At 35.3% G+C, this 19659-nt stretch overlaps 1 protein-coding gene across 1 annotated transcript in view; it reads left to right on the forward strand.

The window, feature by feature from the left end:
- Positions 1-1901: 1901 nt before the first annotated feature.
- The window catches only part of LOC122796734 (desmoglein-2-like), a 273226-nt gene continuing 255468 nt past the window's right edge, over positions 1902-19659 (forward strand). Inside the window, exon 1 of the mRNA XM_044065443.1 lies at positions 1902-2080. Within this exon, the coding sequence (XP_043921378.1) occupies positions 2021-2080 (60 nt within the window). The 5' untranslated portion in view covers positions 1902-2020. The remainder of the gene's footprint in view (positions 2081-19659) is intronic.

Genomic DNA, 19659 nt, shown 5'->3' on the forward strand with positions numbered 1-19659 from the left:
GAGGAGGGTGTTCAGAACTGTGTGGAACAAGAAAGAACAAAAACTAAAGGAGCTGGTACTTTTCTCACTAGGGACCGGACACAAATTTCAGTACTATGGGTATATAATGTCATAATAAGAGGCATAAGAAGTTCATCCTAAACATGAAGGCTCAGGGAAAATGGGGTAGAGGTACCCAATTGTCATGACCAAATGCTTCCAGCATTTCTGAAATTTCTTATTTATAGAAAGGGTTGTGAACCCATGGGATCAATTATCAGGATGGAAACTGAGAGGGAATCCCTCCAGGCACTTAAAATGGCATGTGACAGAGAAAAAGTGAGAGGAAAGGAATGAATGTAGATGTACTATGTTAATATGCACTTAAAGATCAGATTTAATAGGTTAATTGTCTCCTGTTATTTTCAGACAAATGTATTGGGAGATACTACGTTAATACACACTTAAATGCTGGATTCAATAGGCTAATTGCCTTGTCTATCCATTAAAAAATTTACTGTAGTCTGATTTTAGGTGCCTGTTTTTGTAGACATAGAAACAGGTGAGATGGTCTGGAGGACAGAAGCAGCATCTATTTGTGTTCACTTTCACATTTTAAGATGTAGAGTCGAAGTAGAATATGATGCTCAAAAACCTGCCATTAAACTGTCAACTATTAATATTTTCTAATATTGTGTTTGCACCAGTTACTGTAATCCTCTACCCCAAATTTCAATGTTAGCTCTTGAAGTCAGTATTTACTTGATTTTACCCTTCCACAACTCTGCTAATGATATGGCTGTAGGGATATCACTCTAAATCTTGTACATTTTTAACACATTCCAGCTTTTGTGATAGCTGACAATAAGGCATATGAATGTATTGTAGCCTTCCTTTGCAGAAAAGATAAACTCTGTATTCTCATCTTTGCTACAAATATCATCCCTTCAACAACTGTTTGACAATGTGAGCTGACTCTGAACCCTCACCTCATACCTTCTAGGCCATATTTATTTATTTATTTTGAAAGTATTTTAATTTATGTTGACAGCTTTACTCAATGTGATATGCTGATTAAATGCTGTCATGAAGTAATTTCATATTTCAATACCTGAATTACAGTCTAACATCCTTGGGGTAAGACATTAAAAATAGTTTGTATTTGTCTAATATGCTTGTTGTTCACGTGGATGCTAAAGATCAGACATTTACCAAAAGAGTTAGTCAATTATAAAAACTACTTCCAGTTTTCTGATGAAATTCTCCTACCTTCCTTAAGTCAATATAAATACCAACTTGGGATACAAATGAAAACATGTTACAGGCTAACCCTAATGTGGTCTGCCATCTCTCTGATCAGTAAAGTGAAGTAAGTAACAATGAATAAAATCAATGACAAAACAGTATAGTGGGACTGATTGTCAAGTGAATGTTCCATTCAAAACAGAAACCATTTTAAGATATTAGGTGGCAAGATAAAATGAATTACATACATGGTATTTTTTTCAGAAGACTTATGCCTGGAATACAGATGTTCTCACAAAACAAGAAAACAAACAAGAAAAATTGCGACCCCAGATATCTTGTACTGTGATAACTAACTCTGTTCGAGGAAGCAGTGACTTCCTTAGAATATATAGGTTATACTGTATCATCTTGCAAGTTGCTTCTTTCCATGATGTTTGTTTATGTATAATTCTGAGAGAAAGCTAAGTTAAGAATCTGTGTAACTCTAGCCCTGTAGCTTAAAAGTGCCACACCCGTTGCCATGGTAGTGTCTAGGTGTGTTTCTCAGATCTGTTTTTTTTTTTCTTTAGCCCGGAAGCAATGATTATGTCACAGCTAGATGATGGCAGTGTTTAACCTCTTTAGTGAGGGCGTGGAAAAAAGGCTCTTTTAAAACAGCATGCCCAATCTTTACAAAGCATTCCACAAAGATCACAGGAGACATTACAGAGCTTCATCTTGTAAGGGTATTGCATTTGAGCCAACAAGAAAAGGAACTAAAGCATATCACCAGCATTAACCAGCAACAATTTGCATGAAGATTGCCATGGTTTGCATGCCTGGCAGAAAATCCCTTTCTTTCCTAATTTTAGCAGTAAGTACAAACAAAATGAGCTCTTCTGGAATTTGATGACTTTTGAACTATTTTTCACTGCAGTAGAAATACTAAAATTAGGATGTTATTTAGATTTTTTTTTAAATTAATAGTCATTAATTGTGACATATTCTGTTTCTTCCTCTTTTCCTGTTCTCACTCTCATAACATCCTTACCAACTACACACACACACACACACACACAAACATTTACATACTAAAGTACCCCCAAGGACTCAAACACAACATGCTTGCATATACACACACACACATACACACACACACACACACAAATGCGCAGGTAATGCACACATGTACACATACGGCAATTCAGACGTATTTACATACAGACAAGTATACATGCACATACATCACTCATACTAGCTTACATAAAAAGGACCCACACACAATATGCATGCATACAGACACACACAGACCAATGAGTCTGCACGAACACATACACACACACACACACACACACACACACACACACACAAACAAATGTTTGTTACCTCATTAAAGAACTCGATTAAGACTTGGGCAATGATTAAGAATGTAGCACAGTCAGTCTGGTGATAACTAACAAAATATGTTTCTGAGTGGCTGCTTTATCAAGAGTAGTTTGTATTAATAATCAACTACAGAGTTTTTTTAACAGGAATATAAAACCTGGCTTTATATTAGGTTGGTTGTTATACCTGGCTTTAAATAAAGTTTTACAACATACCTTTTCAGCAGAGTTTAGTTTTATATTAGGCTAACATTTCTCAGATTTCAAGTTAGATAGGTCATTTTGTTTCTGTGGTGGATTTGATTTATTTTCTAGTCCTTTGTAAAAGGATAAACAACATATCTCAATAGATGCAAAAGTCGCTTGTCAGTTGTCATCCTGATCTATATTGGTATTTTCCCATTTCTGTTTAATCTTTTGTTACTGCAGCATGAATGATACATTCTTGTTATTCCTTTTACAAATCTAATTCCAGTTAAGAGTTTCACATCATTGAGTTAAATATGTTTCACTGTAACTGAAAACGAATATTGCTATGTAATATATTCAAGTTTCAGCATTCATGTTATGTATCCGTTAATACCACAACTGCATATATATTTTACTATATGGTAAATCTCCCTTATGATGTAACTAGAAACAGCTGTTGCATTGTGCATGTATTTCATTGTATTAATATAACTAATACTTTAATGGTTTTGTCTTTAAACTTTTCTTTTCACAACAATAACCAAATAATCACTTGTATTAAACTTGTCTTCAACTACTGTAGAATGGGATCTTGGCGATGGGATGAGACATGTAAAACTGCAGCAGATCTAGGTGACCATGAATGGCAAATAACAGTTTGTTGTGAAGTTTGGAAGTATTCAGTCTGATTATAAACTTAATATAGGATTATGGGATTGTGCGTTTTTTAGAAGTTGCTATGATCTAGGAGTATGTATGTATTTATGTCAGTAGTTGTGGAGAATGAGACTGCTACAGAAATCATGTACTTACTGTAGGGAGTAAACAGAAGATAAACAGTAAAATTAATGAATCAATATTCTTTTTTTACAGTTTTATTCTTCTCTAGTAGTGCTTTATACTTGGCAGGCTGTTTTACATCATATAGCTGTTTTCATGGGTTGGTAGTGTTATATGACTTCATTGTTTTCTGTATCATTATGATATGGCCTATTTTTGGGACTTTATTTCTCATTTATTGTAATGTGATACTAAAAGTCATAGTTTATAATGTGATACTAAAAGTCATAGTGGAATTCTATAAGCTGGCAATGTTTTACAGAAGTAAGTGTATCAAAACAGATTAGCAGCTTGCACTCTTTTCCTTCTGTTTCACTACTAGCACAAGGCAGTAATTTCAAATAAAGCCCAGTTGAATCACTCGCTCTAGTGTGAATAACATTTATGGTCACCTTGTTCAATAAATAAACAGAGGCTGCCACTGTTACTGCAAAGGACATGAATTGGCTTATTGCATTTTTCTAATAATGCACCATCTTATCTATTATTCTGACTTAAACATGGACAGGAATCTTTGATCCATGTGTTTCTACCATTTTCAATCCTTCACTTAACAGGCAGGCATACTAAGACATATACACACATGCCAATCAACAGATAAGGAGACAGATGAGCCTGATTAATATATAGCTCTGGGTCCAAATGAATGGTTGTTCAAATTGCCCTTGCACGTATGTCACGCTATGGTAGGATCAAAGTAGAATTTTAATATTGACAATAGTTCTTGTTAACATTAAGAAAATGAACACCTTCACTATATTCACACATTTCAACATACACTTGTATCTTTAGATTTTGATAGCCCATTTTACAAAATACTCACTTAGATAAAAATAATATTGGAGCATTTTCACAGTAGACTATCTTTATTTTTCTAACTCAAAGAGGCATACGTCTTTGGTTATATTTTGTTTCTTATCAGTTCTCAGGATTACAGTCAACATGTAGCAACCCAACCATAAGTAAACTCTACCTTTCCTTTAAAATCTGGCATATACCTACAAGATTCATTAATCAATAAATGGGGCACATTACTGTGCTATAATCCAGGTGGTCACTGGTGCTTCAGACTCGGGCTCAGTAGAGAAAATGCTTCAGAGTGCTACTGGGTCTTTTACAGCTGTCAATTTCATTGAAAGTTTGGTAGCATTTCAGGGCCTGTGTGTGTCACCAAAGTCACTAAAATGTGATAAATCCTCTTGTGCTGAAAAAAAGTGACCTGCGAGTTCATTACATTTAACTGGAGAGATGCAGGGGTATATCTCTGCCAGCAAAACACAGAAAATAGATATTTTTCAGAAAAACACGTTTTGCTCTTAACAAAAGTGCTAACTTTTACTTTTACTTATAAGTTCTTTCTGTTCAGTAAGATAAGCATGGGGAACTTCAACTTCAAAAAGAGCTCTGCCACATTTAGCAGAGAAAAAATGTCACATAAAAAATAATCATCAGGAATGCCTAGCCTTATGGCATAGAGGAATAAAGCCCTAACTGCACTCCAGAAAACCTGTGTTTGGCTAGTGACACTGGAAGCTAGAAGATGCAGGCAATAGCGTGGAATTGGGTGGTCTATCCCAGCTTACCCTTCTCAGGGAAGGAAGGTTCTCTGGCCCACTACAATGTCAACTACAATAGGAGTGTGGAGATGAAGCCCGCAGAGCTACAGTTAGAAATGAAATTTGTGTTGCACAGCAGCTGGGTTTATAGGACATGCATGTGTGATGTAAATATTCATCACCACAAGACGGGAATGATTATTGAAGTCACAGTCACCATAGAGAGGGCTTGGGGTCAGGGGTAGAGACGAACCTCGCACATATGATGACCTACTCTTGATGCCTGGCTGACTAATGAAGCATCCTATGGCCTTTTGACCTGAACAAGAGAAAAAGTGAGTCTAGAGCTCTCACCCTGGTCAGAGAATTAATGACTGGCTCTCAGCCCGAGGAGGAGCAAGTAGGTTGATAAGTTTTTAGGAAGAAGGCTTGATGATGGTTTGGGTGGAATCTAAAAAATTAAAATGTCACTATTTAAATAGTTATACTGATAAACATATGCTTAGCAAAACTGCTATAAAATTAAACAACTAAATTAAAAATGTTATCATTTACAGAAATAAACTCAGATGTGTTCAGTATTAGTAACATGATCATTTCCACGTGAAATATAAAAGCATCTTCCATTATTGTTTTGGTAATGTATCTATTGCTCATTGGTAATTTATAAAACTAGGCATGAATTCTTGTTAATTATCCACCTGTCATCTCAACTCAGTATCATGAACAACAGCAGTTCTGTAAAATAAATAAATAAAAATCTACAATATTAAGACAACAAAAAGAATTTTTACATTTAATGATGACATTAGTATTTTGTAGTGTCTGTAAACAAACTTGTTCCGTCCTCTGCGTTATATTCTGTTCATTTACACTTAGAAAAATAAATTGAATACAGCCATAAATGCATGCAGGCAATGGTATTTTACAATGAAACGTTATTCTGCCATTGGTTACTATGCACATTAGATGTAACGGCATTATATACAAGTATTCCACATTGGGCTGAAATAGAGGCTGTTAAATATTGGTTGGATAAGGCGGATATTTATCCTCCGGGTTTTAATACCCTGTTATTGTGCATGGTGGAGCATGTGTTGACCAAAAATGTTTTTTTTTTCTTGGTGAGTGCTATTGGCAGATCCAGGGAACAGCTATGGGGGCATCTTTTGCCCCTATATATGCTGATTTGTTTATGGGCTACTTAGAGGATCTGATGATTTATGACAGTGTGCATAATATATATTTGCCTGATATAGACATCTGGAGAAGATTTTTGGATGACTGCTGGTTGGTGTGTCAGGGTGGGGCAGACTATTTGCTTGAATTCGTTCAGTATTTGAACGAAAACAAATGGGGAATCAAATTTACTTTGAATGTGGATATACAGCAGATTAATTTTTTAGATGTGACAGTCACAAGGAATAGTGACAATATTTTGGCATCCCAGATATAGCGCAAATATCCACAGTATAATAATTTATTTGCCATGAGTCTGCACCCCCACCACATTATAGAAAATATACCCAAGTCTCAGTTTTTGAGAGTTAAGAGAATTTGTTCTTCTCTCGATGTCTATAGGCATTTTGAGGAGGATCTTACTGAAAGGTTTATGGTTAGGAGATATCATCCCTGTAACATCAGGTCAGCCAAGAGATGGGTAGTGGATAAAAACTAATTGGAGACACTTGTATATCATCATAAGAAGCAGGCTAATGGGGATGTTATTAGATTTGTTACGACATATGGCCGAAATATTAATATCATTAGGGAGGTTATAAATAAAAATTGGAACATTCTGTTAGCCAGTGATCAATTATCTGGTTTACTCATGCCCAGATGTCAATTCTCTGATAGAAGAGGGCGAACCTTAGTTTCCCACTTTAACCATTATAAATGTGGTTATAGAAATCGAAATAATGTACATCATCACCTTGAGTGGTGAAAAAGTTTTTGGCTCATACCCATGTGGACATTGTTCATTTTGCAAATACATGTTAAAAACTAAACAATTTTCCAGTAAGAACACTAGTAAGGTTTATGATATGGGATTTTTTGCTAATTGTGGGTCAGATTGGCTGGTATACTTGGTAACTTGCTCATACAATGCCTTTTATGTTGGGCAGACCTCGAGGCCTATATGGGGTACGTATATCTGAACACTTGAGTGATATTTGTACAAAGTGTATGTCGAATGCTTTATACAAACATACATTGAAACATAATAATGTGAAATATTATTTTATGGTTATTGATAAAGTTTAGGGGAATAGGATGAATAAATTGGGATGGCATGCTATATTAAACAAAAAAGAGAAGGGTTAGATCATTAAACTTGGGGGTTTATTCTCCCAAGGCTTAAATGACCATATGTAATAAATATGGTTTTGGAGAAAAGGATGGCTGTTTCTTTAAATATGAATGATTGTTTAATTGATGATAATTAATCATGGTATAAGTAGTGGGACTTGTGCCTTGTATTTTATCACTGCTGAAGGCTTGGATGCTGAAGCTGGTCTGATTTTTATCATGGTGTGGCCACAATAAAAGGAACATATATATATATATATATATATATATATATATATATATATATATATATATATATATATATATAGACACACACACAAACACACATGCACTCTGATGGTGCTGGCTTTGCTTTTTTGAAATTCCTGACATTTTTGGGTCTGTGCATCAGCCTTACGTGCAGGGGTGTGTTTTTGGAACTTAAAACTTTATAAGCACCAAGCAGGACTTACATATTCCCTTTTCAGATCTAGAGAAATTAGGTTTTTACACACAGCTTAACAGACTAACATTAGAGTGATGTACTTAAGTTATTTATCAGTACTGAAACTACAACAATAGTATGGCTTCCTGTGGGAGGTTTTCCATATTAAATACCTGGAGTTGGCTAGGTGGCACACTTTAAGACTCAGTTAACAAGATGCAATGTGAGGCATTAATGAGGAAATTGAATTTTACTTTACGAGATGGAAAATAAAATAATTGGTTAGCAACTTGGGAATTCAAGCATTATTTTATTTTCATACTACCTCAGTAACTTTATATAATCTATTTTTCTAGCTTACTTTTTGTTATACTGTATGTTGAGAAGATATATTTTTTATGTGATGCAACAGGCACCGGGAACACAATACAGATCTTACATGACAAGGCCATGAAAGTTTGATTGGGTATGCTTATGCTTATTGCATACAGTAATATACATGTCCTGGATAAAAGGGACTATGGAACTAGAAATTGAGGGTAACAAGGCTAATCTATTGAAGACATTGGAGATTTGGTTTAAATAATTCCCTGTAACTTAATCTTAAGGGGAGTTGAGTATTCTGAATTTTGGGATTAAGTGAATCACTGCTGAGAGCATCATCTAAAATAGTGCTGCTAAGGGAAGCTGGTTGTGACCTGCTGATGACAAAAATTCTAATAAGAAGAGTATTCGCAGGGCTAGCAATTGAAATGTTGGCATTCGAAAAGCTAAGTGCCCCCAAAAAAAGCTGAAAAAAAAGACCAAAAACACAAAGAAGAAATCTCAAAAGAGGAGGAAATCTCAAAAATCATTCTTCTCTTTTAAACTTATTTTTGCAAGGGTGGGCAAGACCCCACACCTCCTGTACTTATATACACCAACTCAGAGCTCACCATACCTTGGAGAAAAAGGAGTATTCTGAGAAGTGGCATCTCAGACTTAGTATATACAAGTCAGATCTTTCCCCATTCAGTCTAAGTATTTCAGGACTAAACTGGGACTTGAAAGCCAAAACAAAACTTGAGGTAAAGCCACAGAAAAGGAATACAATGATTGCAATAATATATTATATGTCAGCAAAAAAAAAAAGTTAGTTAGCAAGAGAGATTAAGGACTAAGCTATATTATTAGCTAGTTGAGAGTTGATTGGATACATTATTTGATCACTTCCACATCCATTTGCTGACTGCACAACTCTATCATCTAGCTTGACAGTACTCATGGGCTGCTCCTGAAAACTTGTGTCCAGGTGTCTTTAATAAAAAAAAAAAAAAAATAAAAATAAAATGGTACTAAATCCTGCATGCATATATGTCAGAATTTGAAAAGTTGTTGAAAAAATGTGTTTGAAAAGACTGTGATGTTTATAAAATTACTTATTTTTTTTAGGATATGAAAAACTATTACAGATGTCAAAAATGAGCAAGCAGTAGTAAATACTAATAATGCCGTTAGCTTAGAAAGCAATGACTAGAAAGTAGAAATCCAGAGCTGGACTGGTTATTAATGGTTTTACTGATGTACAGGAAGTGGAAACAGAGAATGCAAAACTGCAAAGAAACATAGGTGACATAAGGTTGCATTTACATGGATACTGTGGTTTACCTATTAGGAAGCTCTGTGGTATAATGTGCAAGCATAATACAATACTGTGTTGCACTGTAGCTGTTAAATCCTTAAAATTAAAGGTGTATAATTTCTATCAAGCTGACAGTGGTCCTGATCCATGTGGATCAGAAATTTTCTGATGTGGGATTAACTGCCCAAAATCAACTGAAAATTTTAAAATGGATAAAGAGACTACTGTCTTGCAATAATTCCTTAAGAATGATGCCTGCCAGTTTAAAAGGCAGTCTTTGAGTAATATCAGAAAATTATGTACCAGCTGACTGACTGCTGTCCAGGCTACTTAAATCCTCTTTAATGGTCATTTTGACCTGTCTTCATAGAGATCTATAATATCAGCCTGACAGAGGGCCAGCAATTTATTTATTTATTTATTTATTTATTTATTTATTTTTTTTTTTTGCAGTTTCAGTCCTAGGATTGGACTGAATAAATTAAACCAACTTGCTCACACAAAAATTTCAATTTCTAGGTTGCTTACATTATAGACTTCTTAATGGCTATGATGTTTCCTAATGTGCAAGCTTGTCAAACTCTTGCAGAGTTCTTAAAAGAATTTAAAATATCGGAAGACTGTGAAATGTTTTTCATGCTGCATTGTTTTGAAATGTAACTTTCGAATAAATCACATTTTTTTATCATTTAATATTACGTTTTTATCTACTGTCATTATATAAAAAAATATTTCAAATTATCCTTGGCCTAGAAACATAACTTCACAGGTATTTCACAGTGCACATTACAATATTCATCAGGTCTAATGTATTAGCTGCTCACAAAGGGCTTATGCTATCCGAAATTTTGATTAGGATGTTTTCTGACACTATTGTTTTCACTAAAATGCATTGAATCATCTCTGTGTCCCATAAACAGACAGGAATAGATATGAATAAGTGCATGTATATAAATGTGGACTATCTGGACATATCTTATTGCAGTATCATTTACTATGAAGAGTTGTATTATCAACATTTACTGTCAAGATAGATCCAACGTTTACCTTCTAGATTGATAAGTTAAATAATGGTTAAGGTAAAAGAAATGTCTGCTAGTGTTAATAGTTTTATCTTCAGAGCTAATAATATGAGAAACATTCCTCACATATATAAACTATGTCCTCTACAATTTTAATGCTTTCATCCTTGATTTTATGTACCCTAATGTCATTCACCTTTCATGTCTTTGATCTGTTTTAGTCTCCACAGAAAAGCAGCGAAAAGATAAGGCTGCCTGTCATGGCACCATCTAGTTATTGGGGGACATGTGTTTTACATTAGACTATCCCTAATCCCACCCCATGTGCTGCATTCTTTGATGTAAATGCACTTCATGCACACATTCTCCTCTTTAAGCAGTTAACTTGTGCTTCTTTCCTCATCTTTGTCTGCAAAAACTAGGCCCTAACAGCCTTTGCCAAAGACCATAACTAGGCAGAAATGCCATCATCTTCATGGAATGAGTGAGACAACATTTAAGCCATTCCTTACCACACAGACACCAGTCGAATCTTTCACTGCTGTTTCCAACTAATCAGGCCTGGGTCTCGCAGGTCACAGTCAATGTTCAAACCCTCAGTGCGACAGCTGTTGATTATACTGGTAAATGTTAACTTATCAGATTGGTTGATGACACTAACCAGATCACATGGTTTGATATATTGCTGTGTACTGTACCTATTTGCCCAGATGAAAGAAAGTTGAGATGGACATATCCAAAAATAAGGAGAGAAGAATTCAATAGAAATAATTGTCACACCGCAACAAAGATGGTAGAGAGAGCTATCCGTCATCCATGTTGCAGTTAGTTTTTTCTGTAACTCACTGATTCTTCAAATATTAAATCTCCAATGTTGCACAACATTAAGGCTAAAAAGATCCTTTTCACTGATGAAGTAGTGGATGTACAGAGATGATTTAGGGGAGGGAGATTCCTATCACTAGATATGTAGATTTTGCATTATTTTAAGGCTTTTTGAGGTCTGAATTGTTTCTAATGCTTTGACTGTTTCTTTCTAGTTTACAAGCTACTGCATTGTATGCTTCATAGGTTTTAATTAAGTGAAGTATGTGCAGTAAAGTGTGCAGAGCTTTTCATCAGCCATTTTAAGTATTTGCTTTCAGATTCTATTATTTAGCTTTTCAAAGTTTAAAGGTTGTAACATGTTTAAATAAAAGAACAATATGAGGGCTGCATGGTAGCTTTAAGTCAGTTTTCAAGAAATATATTAAATTTACAGGTAATATTTATACTTATGAGTGTGCATGTGAGTGTGCGGTGTGGAAGGACAGCCACGGCAGGGCTAGCCACCTGTCAGTGTGATCCATGGCTCCAGATGATTGTCACTGTTAAAATGACACCCCAACCCCATGAGCAAAAATGAGAAAAAGGACGATGGATGGATGGATAGAGTAATGTTCTTTCCATACCTTCTTTTTACATTTGTTGGAGAATTCATTTTTATCATTTCCTTAATATGCTGTATACCTCTTAATTGTACAAATTTTCGCAGAATGTCCAGATTTTTTGCCTCATATTTTTGGTCCATTTTTCATAAAATTATGGTTCTGGCAAATTAATGGCAAATCATCAAAGACTGACGTTAGAAGATAACGGCAAACATTTGACTTTCACAATTCATTCCCTTCCGAAAATTCATCTAATGCAAAATCTGTTGCATCAGTGCAACCTGCATAGTATACATTAATATCTCAGTTAACCAGAACTCAAGCAACTGGCACTCTCAAGCAACCGGCAAAAAAATATAGAAGAAATACAGTACAATTTTCATGTGTTGCACTTTCTGCTTTTCCCTGTAGAAACATACCTTAAGTTTTTAGAGTTTTAGAGTTTTAAGAAGGAAGATAGGAGTAAATTCCCTCTCTCCCCAACCTGAGAATAAGTCAAACCAAACAAATAGTATAGGGTACAGTATCAGTCAGGCCTATTTTTAATAGTAACTTTCAAACAACCAGAAACTACAGTTATCTGGCATCTACCAATCCCCATGGGTTCTGGTTAACTGAGAGTTTACTGTATGATTAAAATGAAAGAACATAGCTGTCCAATGATCTGAAATACTTTGTAACCCAGTCAAAAGCAAAGTATACTTCTTAATAGCACACTCCACACAGTAATCTACTTAAAGCTATATACATGTGAAGAAAACAAATTCTGTTTTTAAGAGTTTCATTTGAGTATCAAAAGTCTGATATATCATATGCTCAGAATTAAACTGGGGCAAACGTCTAAATAAAGATAGTTCTATCCACACCTCTCAAAGGATAATGTTTTTTTTTGGCTTCTTAGTTAAAAACATCTTTTAAGGTCATTTGAAAAGAACATTTTCCTCTGCTGTAATGAAAATAAAGTGTAAACTTCAGTGACCTCTCCAACTCATTTTGTAATGTGTTTATAGTATTTGATTTTTAAATGCTGCATATTATACCTGTGTGTGAGTGCACAGATATTTAAAATGCTACTAAAATTGTTTCACATATTTCATTTTAATGACTTATTTAACTCATTATAATAACAAGGTAGTTTCAGTGAAAGCAAATTGTGTTAGTGTTTGTGATTTTAACAGGGTAGGTAGGTCCAAAGGGATGTTGGAAGGGATATTTTCTTGGTTAGAAAGTTTATAAGGGGTGGACGAACCTAAAAAATGTACATCTGCATCATTGTGGCTTTAGTGCACTGAGAAGTAAGATATAGTGTTACCATATTTTAGTGTGAAAACGTGGACCTTACAGTCTACTGTTTATAATATAAACCTTCACAATGTATGTGAAACCGTGTTATATATTTTATTATATATCTGCTTGCTAATTACATACTTTAGTTCCATATAATGTATCAGAATACCTGTTTCAGTATTCAGGAAAGCATCTTGAGTGTTTTGTAAAGTTAGAAATGATATATGTAAATTCAGACATTCTTTATGTGTAAACAGAACCTCCACTAGCAAACTGACAGCAATTAAAAATACATTTTGTGTCTACATGTATCTTGTTGTATTGGGCAAACAATTGAATAAATTAACTTGCAATACTAGATATATTCAAGATAAGTTAATTTTCAAGAAAGTATTACCAGTAAAAAATATTCAAGTTAACGGAAACTGCAGCTAAGAGATCATACATGTATTATATTGATACAGACTGCACATCTAAATTGTGATAGTACAGCAAACTGTTAGAAATTAGAGACTATTTGCCTAAAGACAGAAAAATTATGTGCAATCCTAGTAAAATAACAGTGACATCTGAAACTCACTGGTGCACATTAAAAGCTTTTTCTTTCATCCTTCTGTGGGAGACTGCAGCCCCCACTTCTTGCTACTTATAGATGCTAACTTTGAAACTGCTGTACTTTGGAAAAGGAAATACTTCAGGTTTAACTTTTATCTGTTATTACACTTAAATACTCACAATTAGTATCACAGCTTTTTGTAAGCTGTGTAAAATTCAAAGGCCTTCATAACACAGACTGCACATATGGTCCTTGAACATTCAACGGGAACCCTTGACACTGTGGAGTTCTGAGAACAGCATGCGCAGTGTAGATTTAGAATCGTAATACCCGAACATTAAAACAAGTGTAATATACAAAGTACTCTGCATATGCTCCAAAAATGAGTAAATTCATAAGTATGCACCTCTCCATCATTTCTCTGTCAGATGTTTTTATAATGAGGTCCTTTGCATATGGGCCTATTTATTAGAAAATGAGTGAAAAGTGTGCAGCTACATATACTGCAGTCACTAGACAACTGCATCGTAAAGCAACTGACATCCTTAAAACTGTAAGGCACTTTACTCTGCTACACAAACAACTGTCAGAAGCAAAGTATACTGCTATTCAACCAACAATTTCAAAGGTTGTTACAGACCTTATGCTGCCATGTAACCATTTTAAGTGTATGTATTTATTTATGTATTTATTTATTTATTCACCATTTATGTTAATAATGAGTAGTGTTACATGTGAGTAGCTAAAGCCTTTTCTGTATAAGATAATATGATGTTTTGGTCACTAATCATAACCCGTTTTCATACAAATATGAAATGAATATCAAGGAACGTACCTCTCAAGTTTCAGTTTTGGGGGATAATATGATGTTTTGGTCATTAATCATAACCAGCTTTCATACAAATATGAAATGAATATCAAGGAATGTACCTCTCAAGTTTCAGTTTTGGAGAACATTAATTGACCCCCATGTCTCAGTTTTATCTTCTGGCTATGATTGGAGACCTGATCCTACTGTGAACTACTGCCCCATGTTATTTCTCAATTGTATGCCATCTTGTTTATCACCTATTATGTTTTCAATACAAATTATTGTGTATATTTGTTTTTGTCAACTGTGTGTGTGTGTGTGTTTGTGTATGTGTGTGTGTGTGTGTGTGTGTGTGTTTGTGTATGTGTCTTTAATTTCTTATATGTTGTTGCACGTAATACATGTAATCCTATAGTATATGTCATTAAAATTTTATTGTTGATGTGAGGAGCATTTCATCATAAGAGTTCAGTGAAGACAGGCCTTCCCAAATGGAAATTGTCAGTTATCAAATTTAAATAAAATAACATAGTTCATATTAGTTTTTTATACTATAAGTGATGCAGGAAATATGATGACAAAGTGAAACTATAGTGAAATAAGAAAAATGCAGTAAGTAATATTAACATGTCTGTACATGCTCATTTGCATATTTCTGCCTCTTTGTTGCAGTAACTTTCCTGTACTGATATATCATAGGAAAATGTCCTTCAGCAGAATGTCAGATCTGCAGAGGTAGGATCTTACTAATAGCTGTAACAGGAAAGAGCTGGCTGAATCCATTCATTAAGTACCAGTTTTAAGCAGGCTGAGACATGCTAGAATTATAAAGTATAAGCCTTATTTTTACTTTAACCAGTTTAGGCATCTGTCAGTATTTATGTATACAGCGTTAGTTCAAGCAAATAACTGCCTACTTCCACAACATATGTTATTTGGTTAAACTATCATCTCTTTTCAGTAAAATATATTTTTGTTACAATTTTGTTGATATCTACATTCCTATCATCACTATCAGTCAACCATGTCAAAAATAAAGCTGCAAAAAAGACATGAGGGGCAGTGAAACATTTTTTGTGTTTCTGAAAGTGTCTTCTGAGTTTCATAACAGAGATCCTCCTTAATTTACACTGTCACAAGAATTAAAGTTGCAAGAATCAGTCAAGCACCCAAGAAGGTGGCTATCCATGTCTATCAATTAAATAAGGTACAGAGAGAATTCCTGAACATTATTATTCCTCATCCATGACAATACAGCAAGGGGCAGTAATGGGGCTACTACCTTAAAGAACAAAATAAACTTCTGTTTATTCAAGCACCTTGCATGTTGTGTTTCATTTGTGTTTTACTTGTTATCAATATTGCTGCGTGGTTGTTCTATGTAATAGAAGGTCACCTTTAAAGATCTATTAGCATATAGATGAGTGGAAGAAGAATGCAACAGAAGTGAGGAAGAAAACAAATGACTTCCTGGAGTGGAGTCCTTGGTCTTCTATGGATTATCATGTTGCTCCTTATTTTTGTGAGGACGCTCTCATTTTCTTTTGTAGTAAGGTGACTAGATCTTGAATGGATTTTGGTCTGCTGATGACTGGAAGTTCCATGTATCTGATCCAGAATATTTCTGCCCCTCTGCTGTTGGGATTCTTTATAATTACCTGTGAGAAGTCATGTAGATTTTACTGCAGGTGTGCATTTCAGCTGGCATGCAACACCTCAAAATATGTTCTAACCCTACTCTGCCTCCACCCATCCCTAACCCCAGACTGTACCTTACAAAAAACACTTCCCACAACACTGCCACTATTCGGTCAAACTCGAAGCTAGTGTTATGCGTTATATGGGTGATGGGGTTCTAATGGAAAGATTGTGAAAGGAATCTGCTTTCCTTTTTTGATCTTTCACATGTTCAATGTTTTTTTAATTTGATCTTATGCATAGTCGATTATAAATCATATTTTTGTGTGTTGTATCCAACATTAAGTAAGTTTGGTCATACATAAGTGAATCACACACACACACACACACACACACACACACACACACACACACACACATATATATATATATATATATATATATATATATATATATATATATGTATACACACACACACACACACACACACACACCAGAATTGTCGATCTTCAGCTGGGTTACCTTCTATGCGGAGTCTGCATGTCCTCCCTGTGGTTGTGTGGGTTTCCTCTGGGTACTCTGCTTTCCTCCCACATCCCAAAGGCATGGTGTAGGTGGATTGGACACTCTAAATTGGCCCTAGGTGTGAGTGTGTGCATGTGTGTGCCTTCTGTGGTTGTGTGGGTTTCCTCTGGGTACTCTGTTTTCCTCCCATATCCCAAAGGCATGGTGTAGGTGGATTGGACACTCTAAATTGGCCCTAGGTGTGAGTGTGTGCATGTATGTGCCTTCTGTGGAAGGTTGGGACCGGGCTGGCAACTCGACACCTTAAAACTCCACTGCCAATTATGAGTGGACAGATGATCCACTGTGGCGAGCCTTAACCGGGAAAAGATGAAAGAAGAAGAAACATATATACTGGAATCAAAATGCAGGTACTTAAAAATGTAGACAACAAAAGACTGGCAATATAAAATATTGACACAGTAAAATACTTACACTCAAAATACAGACAAGAAACACTCAAACCTATAGGAAATGAATCACAGAAAACAAACACTCTATTTTTCTGATTATTTTACACTAAAAATACAACAGAGTAAAACAAGAAAGGAAATTTAATCCACAGCAACATCATGTGACCTGATTTGTCAGAATAGTGGTAGTGTTACAAGAAAGTTAGGGTTTGCATGCATTAGTGAAGTGGAATTGCAGTTTGCATGCATTAGTAAGGTGGTACAAGGGGCTTCATTCCCCTGCACCACCTTGCTAATGCATGCTAACCAAAAACTAAGCCTAACCCTTAACCTTACCTTTGAAAAACTCTTTCTGTAACACTACGACAATTCAAGAGAGGTTCTGACATACCAACATGCATAAAAAAATACACCCAGTACAAATGTTATTTTCTCACATAACCCCTACCCTAAACCTAGCCTTCCAACACTTGCATATACTCCCACCCCTTACACCAATCCACTTACCTCTGTCAACATTATGAATTGCCAGCATTTATGGTTACACTCATACATATGTATACACACTCACTCACACACACACACACACACACACATATATATATATATATATATATATATATATATATATATATATATTGATAGATATAGATAGATATAGATATAGATATATGAGTTCACTACATAGTCTCAAGTCTGAAATACTGAATTTCAAAATCTCAAGACCATATAGCTAGAAGCCTTAAATGCCAAAAGACCAGAAGAGCGAAATTCGAAATCCCGAACGTACAACACACATACAGCACACATATACACATACACACAACTTCCCCCCACAATCAAACATATCATCCTACACTACAGATAAGCAGAAGGGCAAGCCCCTCTGCAACCCCCATGTGGGGGGCTGCACCCCCCACACTCTCCTACTTAAATATACTAACTCCGAGATCGCACAAACAGACACACAAGGGAAACTCACACCCACACATTTTACAGTCCCTCACATACACACATCACAGTCACAAAACACACTAACACACAGTAAAGCCCCTGATCAACACACTTACACATAGATACTCACCCGAATTGCACCTATCCTTCCACAAACCGCAACACCAGAAGCGCTACTTCAATATCTCCGTACATCGGGATTTTGAATTTCACGCTTCTGGTCTTTCGGTATTTAGGGCTTTTGGCTATATAGTCTCGATATTTTGCAATTTGGTATTTCAAACTTTCGAGATTATGTAGTGAACCCAGATATATAGATATATGTCTGTGTGTGCACAGATATATGTACACATTTGTGTGTATAGCTATATTTACCATTAATCTGAATTAGATGAAGAGATATGTTTGCATATCAATTAAACTGTAGACAAGTTACTTTGTAACTAACTGTGTGTACACTCATTTGTTTTCGACTTTGTCACTTAAGATGCAACTCAAAATCAAATTCTAGTTATGAGTTCATCTACTGATACAAATAGCTCCAACAAGGAAAGGAATATTCACATATACGGCGCATCAAAACCAGTCTCATACTAAATGAGAAAAAGTGCAGCATAGTAGCATTTGGCAGAAAGGTTGTTCCCACTTCAGATGTTATAAATTGTCCTCTTCAGACAGATATAGTCATAAGATACATTAGTACCTGTGTGGACAACTTTCTTTCTCTCTCTCTCTCTCTCTCTCTCTCTCTGTCTGATTTGATCATCATGCTTCCTCCATAGTTAGGAAATCCTTCTGTCTGGCCTAATTAATTTCAAAGGGAATATCTTCAAGATCTATAACTACCATTGTAATATTCTCTTATCAGAGCCATCATTGACTACAGTGCTCCTTTTGATATGTAGAAATCCAAGCATATTACTCAAATGGAAAGACTCCAAAGCTTTCTACCCTAGAAAGTTAAAGGTTCAACTACCCTGATAGTTTATCACACCTTTACTTATAGTCAGTAGCTTACAGGTTGCTGCAAACAAACCCATGTCTTGCTTTTTGAGCCATAAAAGACCCAGTCCTATTTGGCCTCCTAGCTCTTTGTAAAACCAGACGCACTACAAACATCTGCACTAAGGACCTAAATCTCCAGCAAGAAATAAATAGGACCTGCTGGAGTTATAGCTTCCTAGCTCAACATGTTTGCTGCCTATGGAATAAGTTACCACTACAGGCCAAACAAAGTACTATTTTGGCCACCTTTAAGGCTAGTCATGATGACTGGATGGGTTGATACAAATTTGCATCAGGATTATCATGCACAGACCCGCTCAATTTGGGAGATGAGCATTATTCGGTGCTTCAAAATAGTGGCAAGAACTTTGTTTGTCTGCTTAAAGGTGTATATGGCTGGACAACTTATAATACCCATGATTATTTGTTTAGTATCTTCCTATATTCC

The sequence above is a fragment of the Protopterus annectens genome, chromosome 3.part0 (assembly GCF_019279795.1).
Source record: "Protopterus annectens isolate FY-2018-M chromosome 3.part0, PAN1.0, whole genome shotgun sequence".
Classification (NCBI taxonomy): Eukaryota; Metazoa; Chordata; order Ceratodontiformes; family Protopteridae; genus Protopterus; species Protopterus annectens.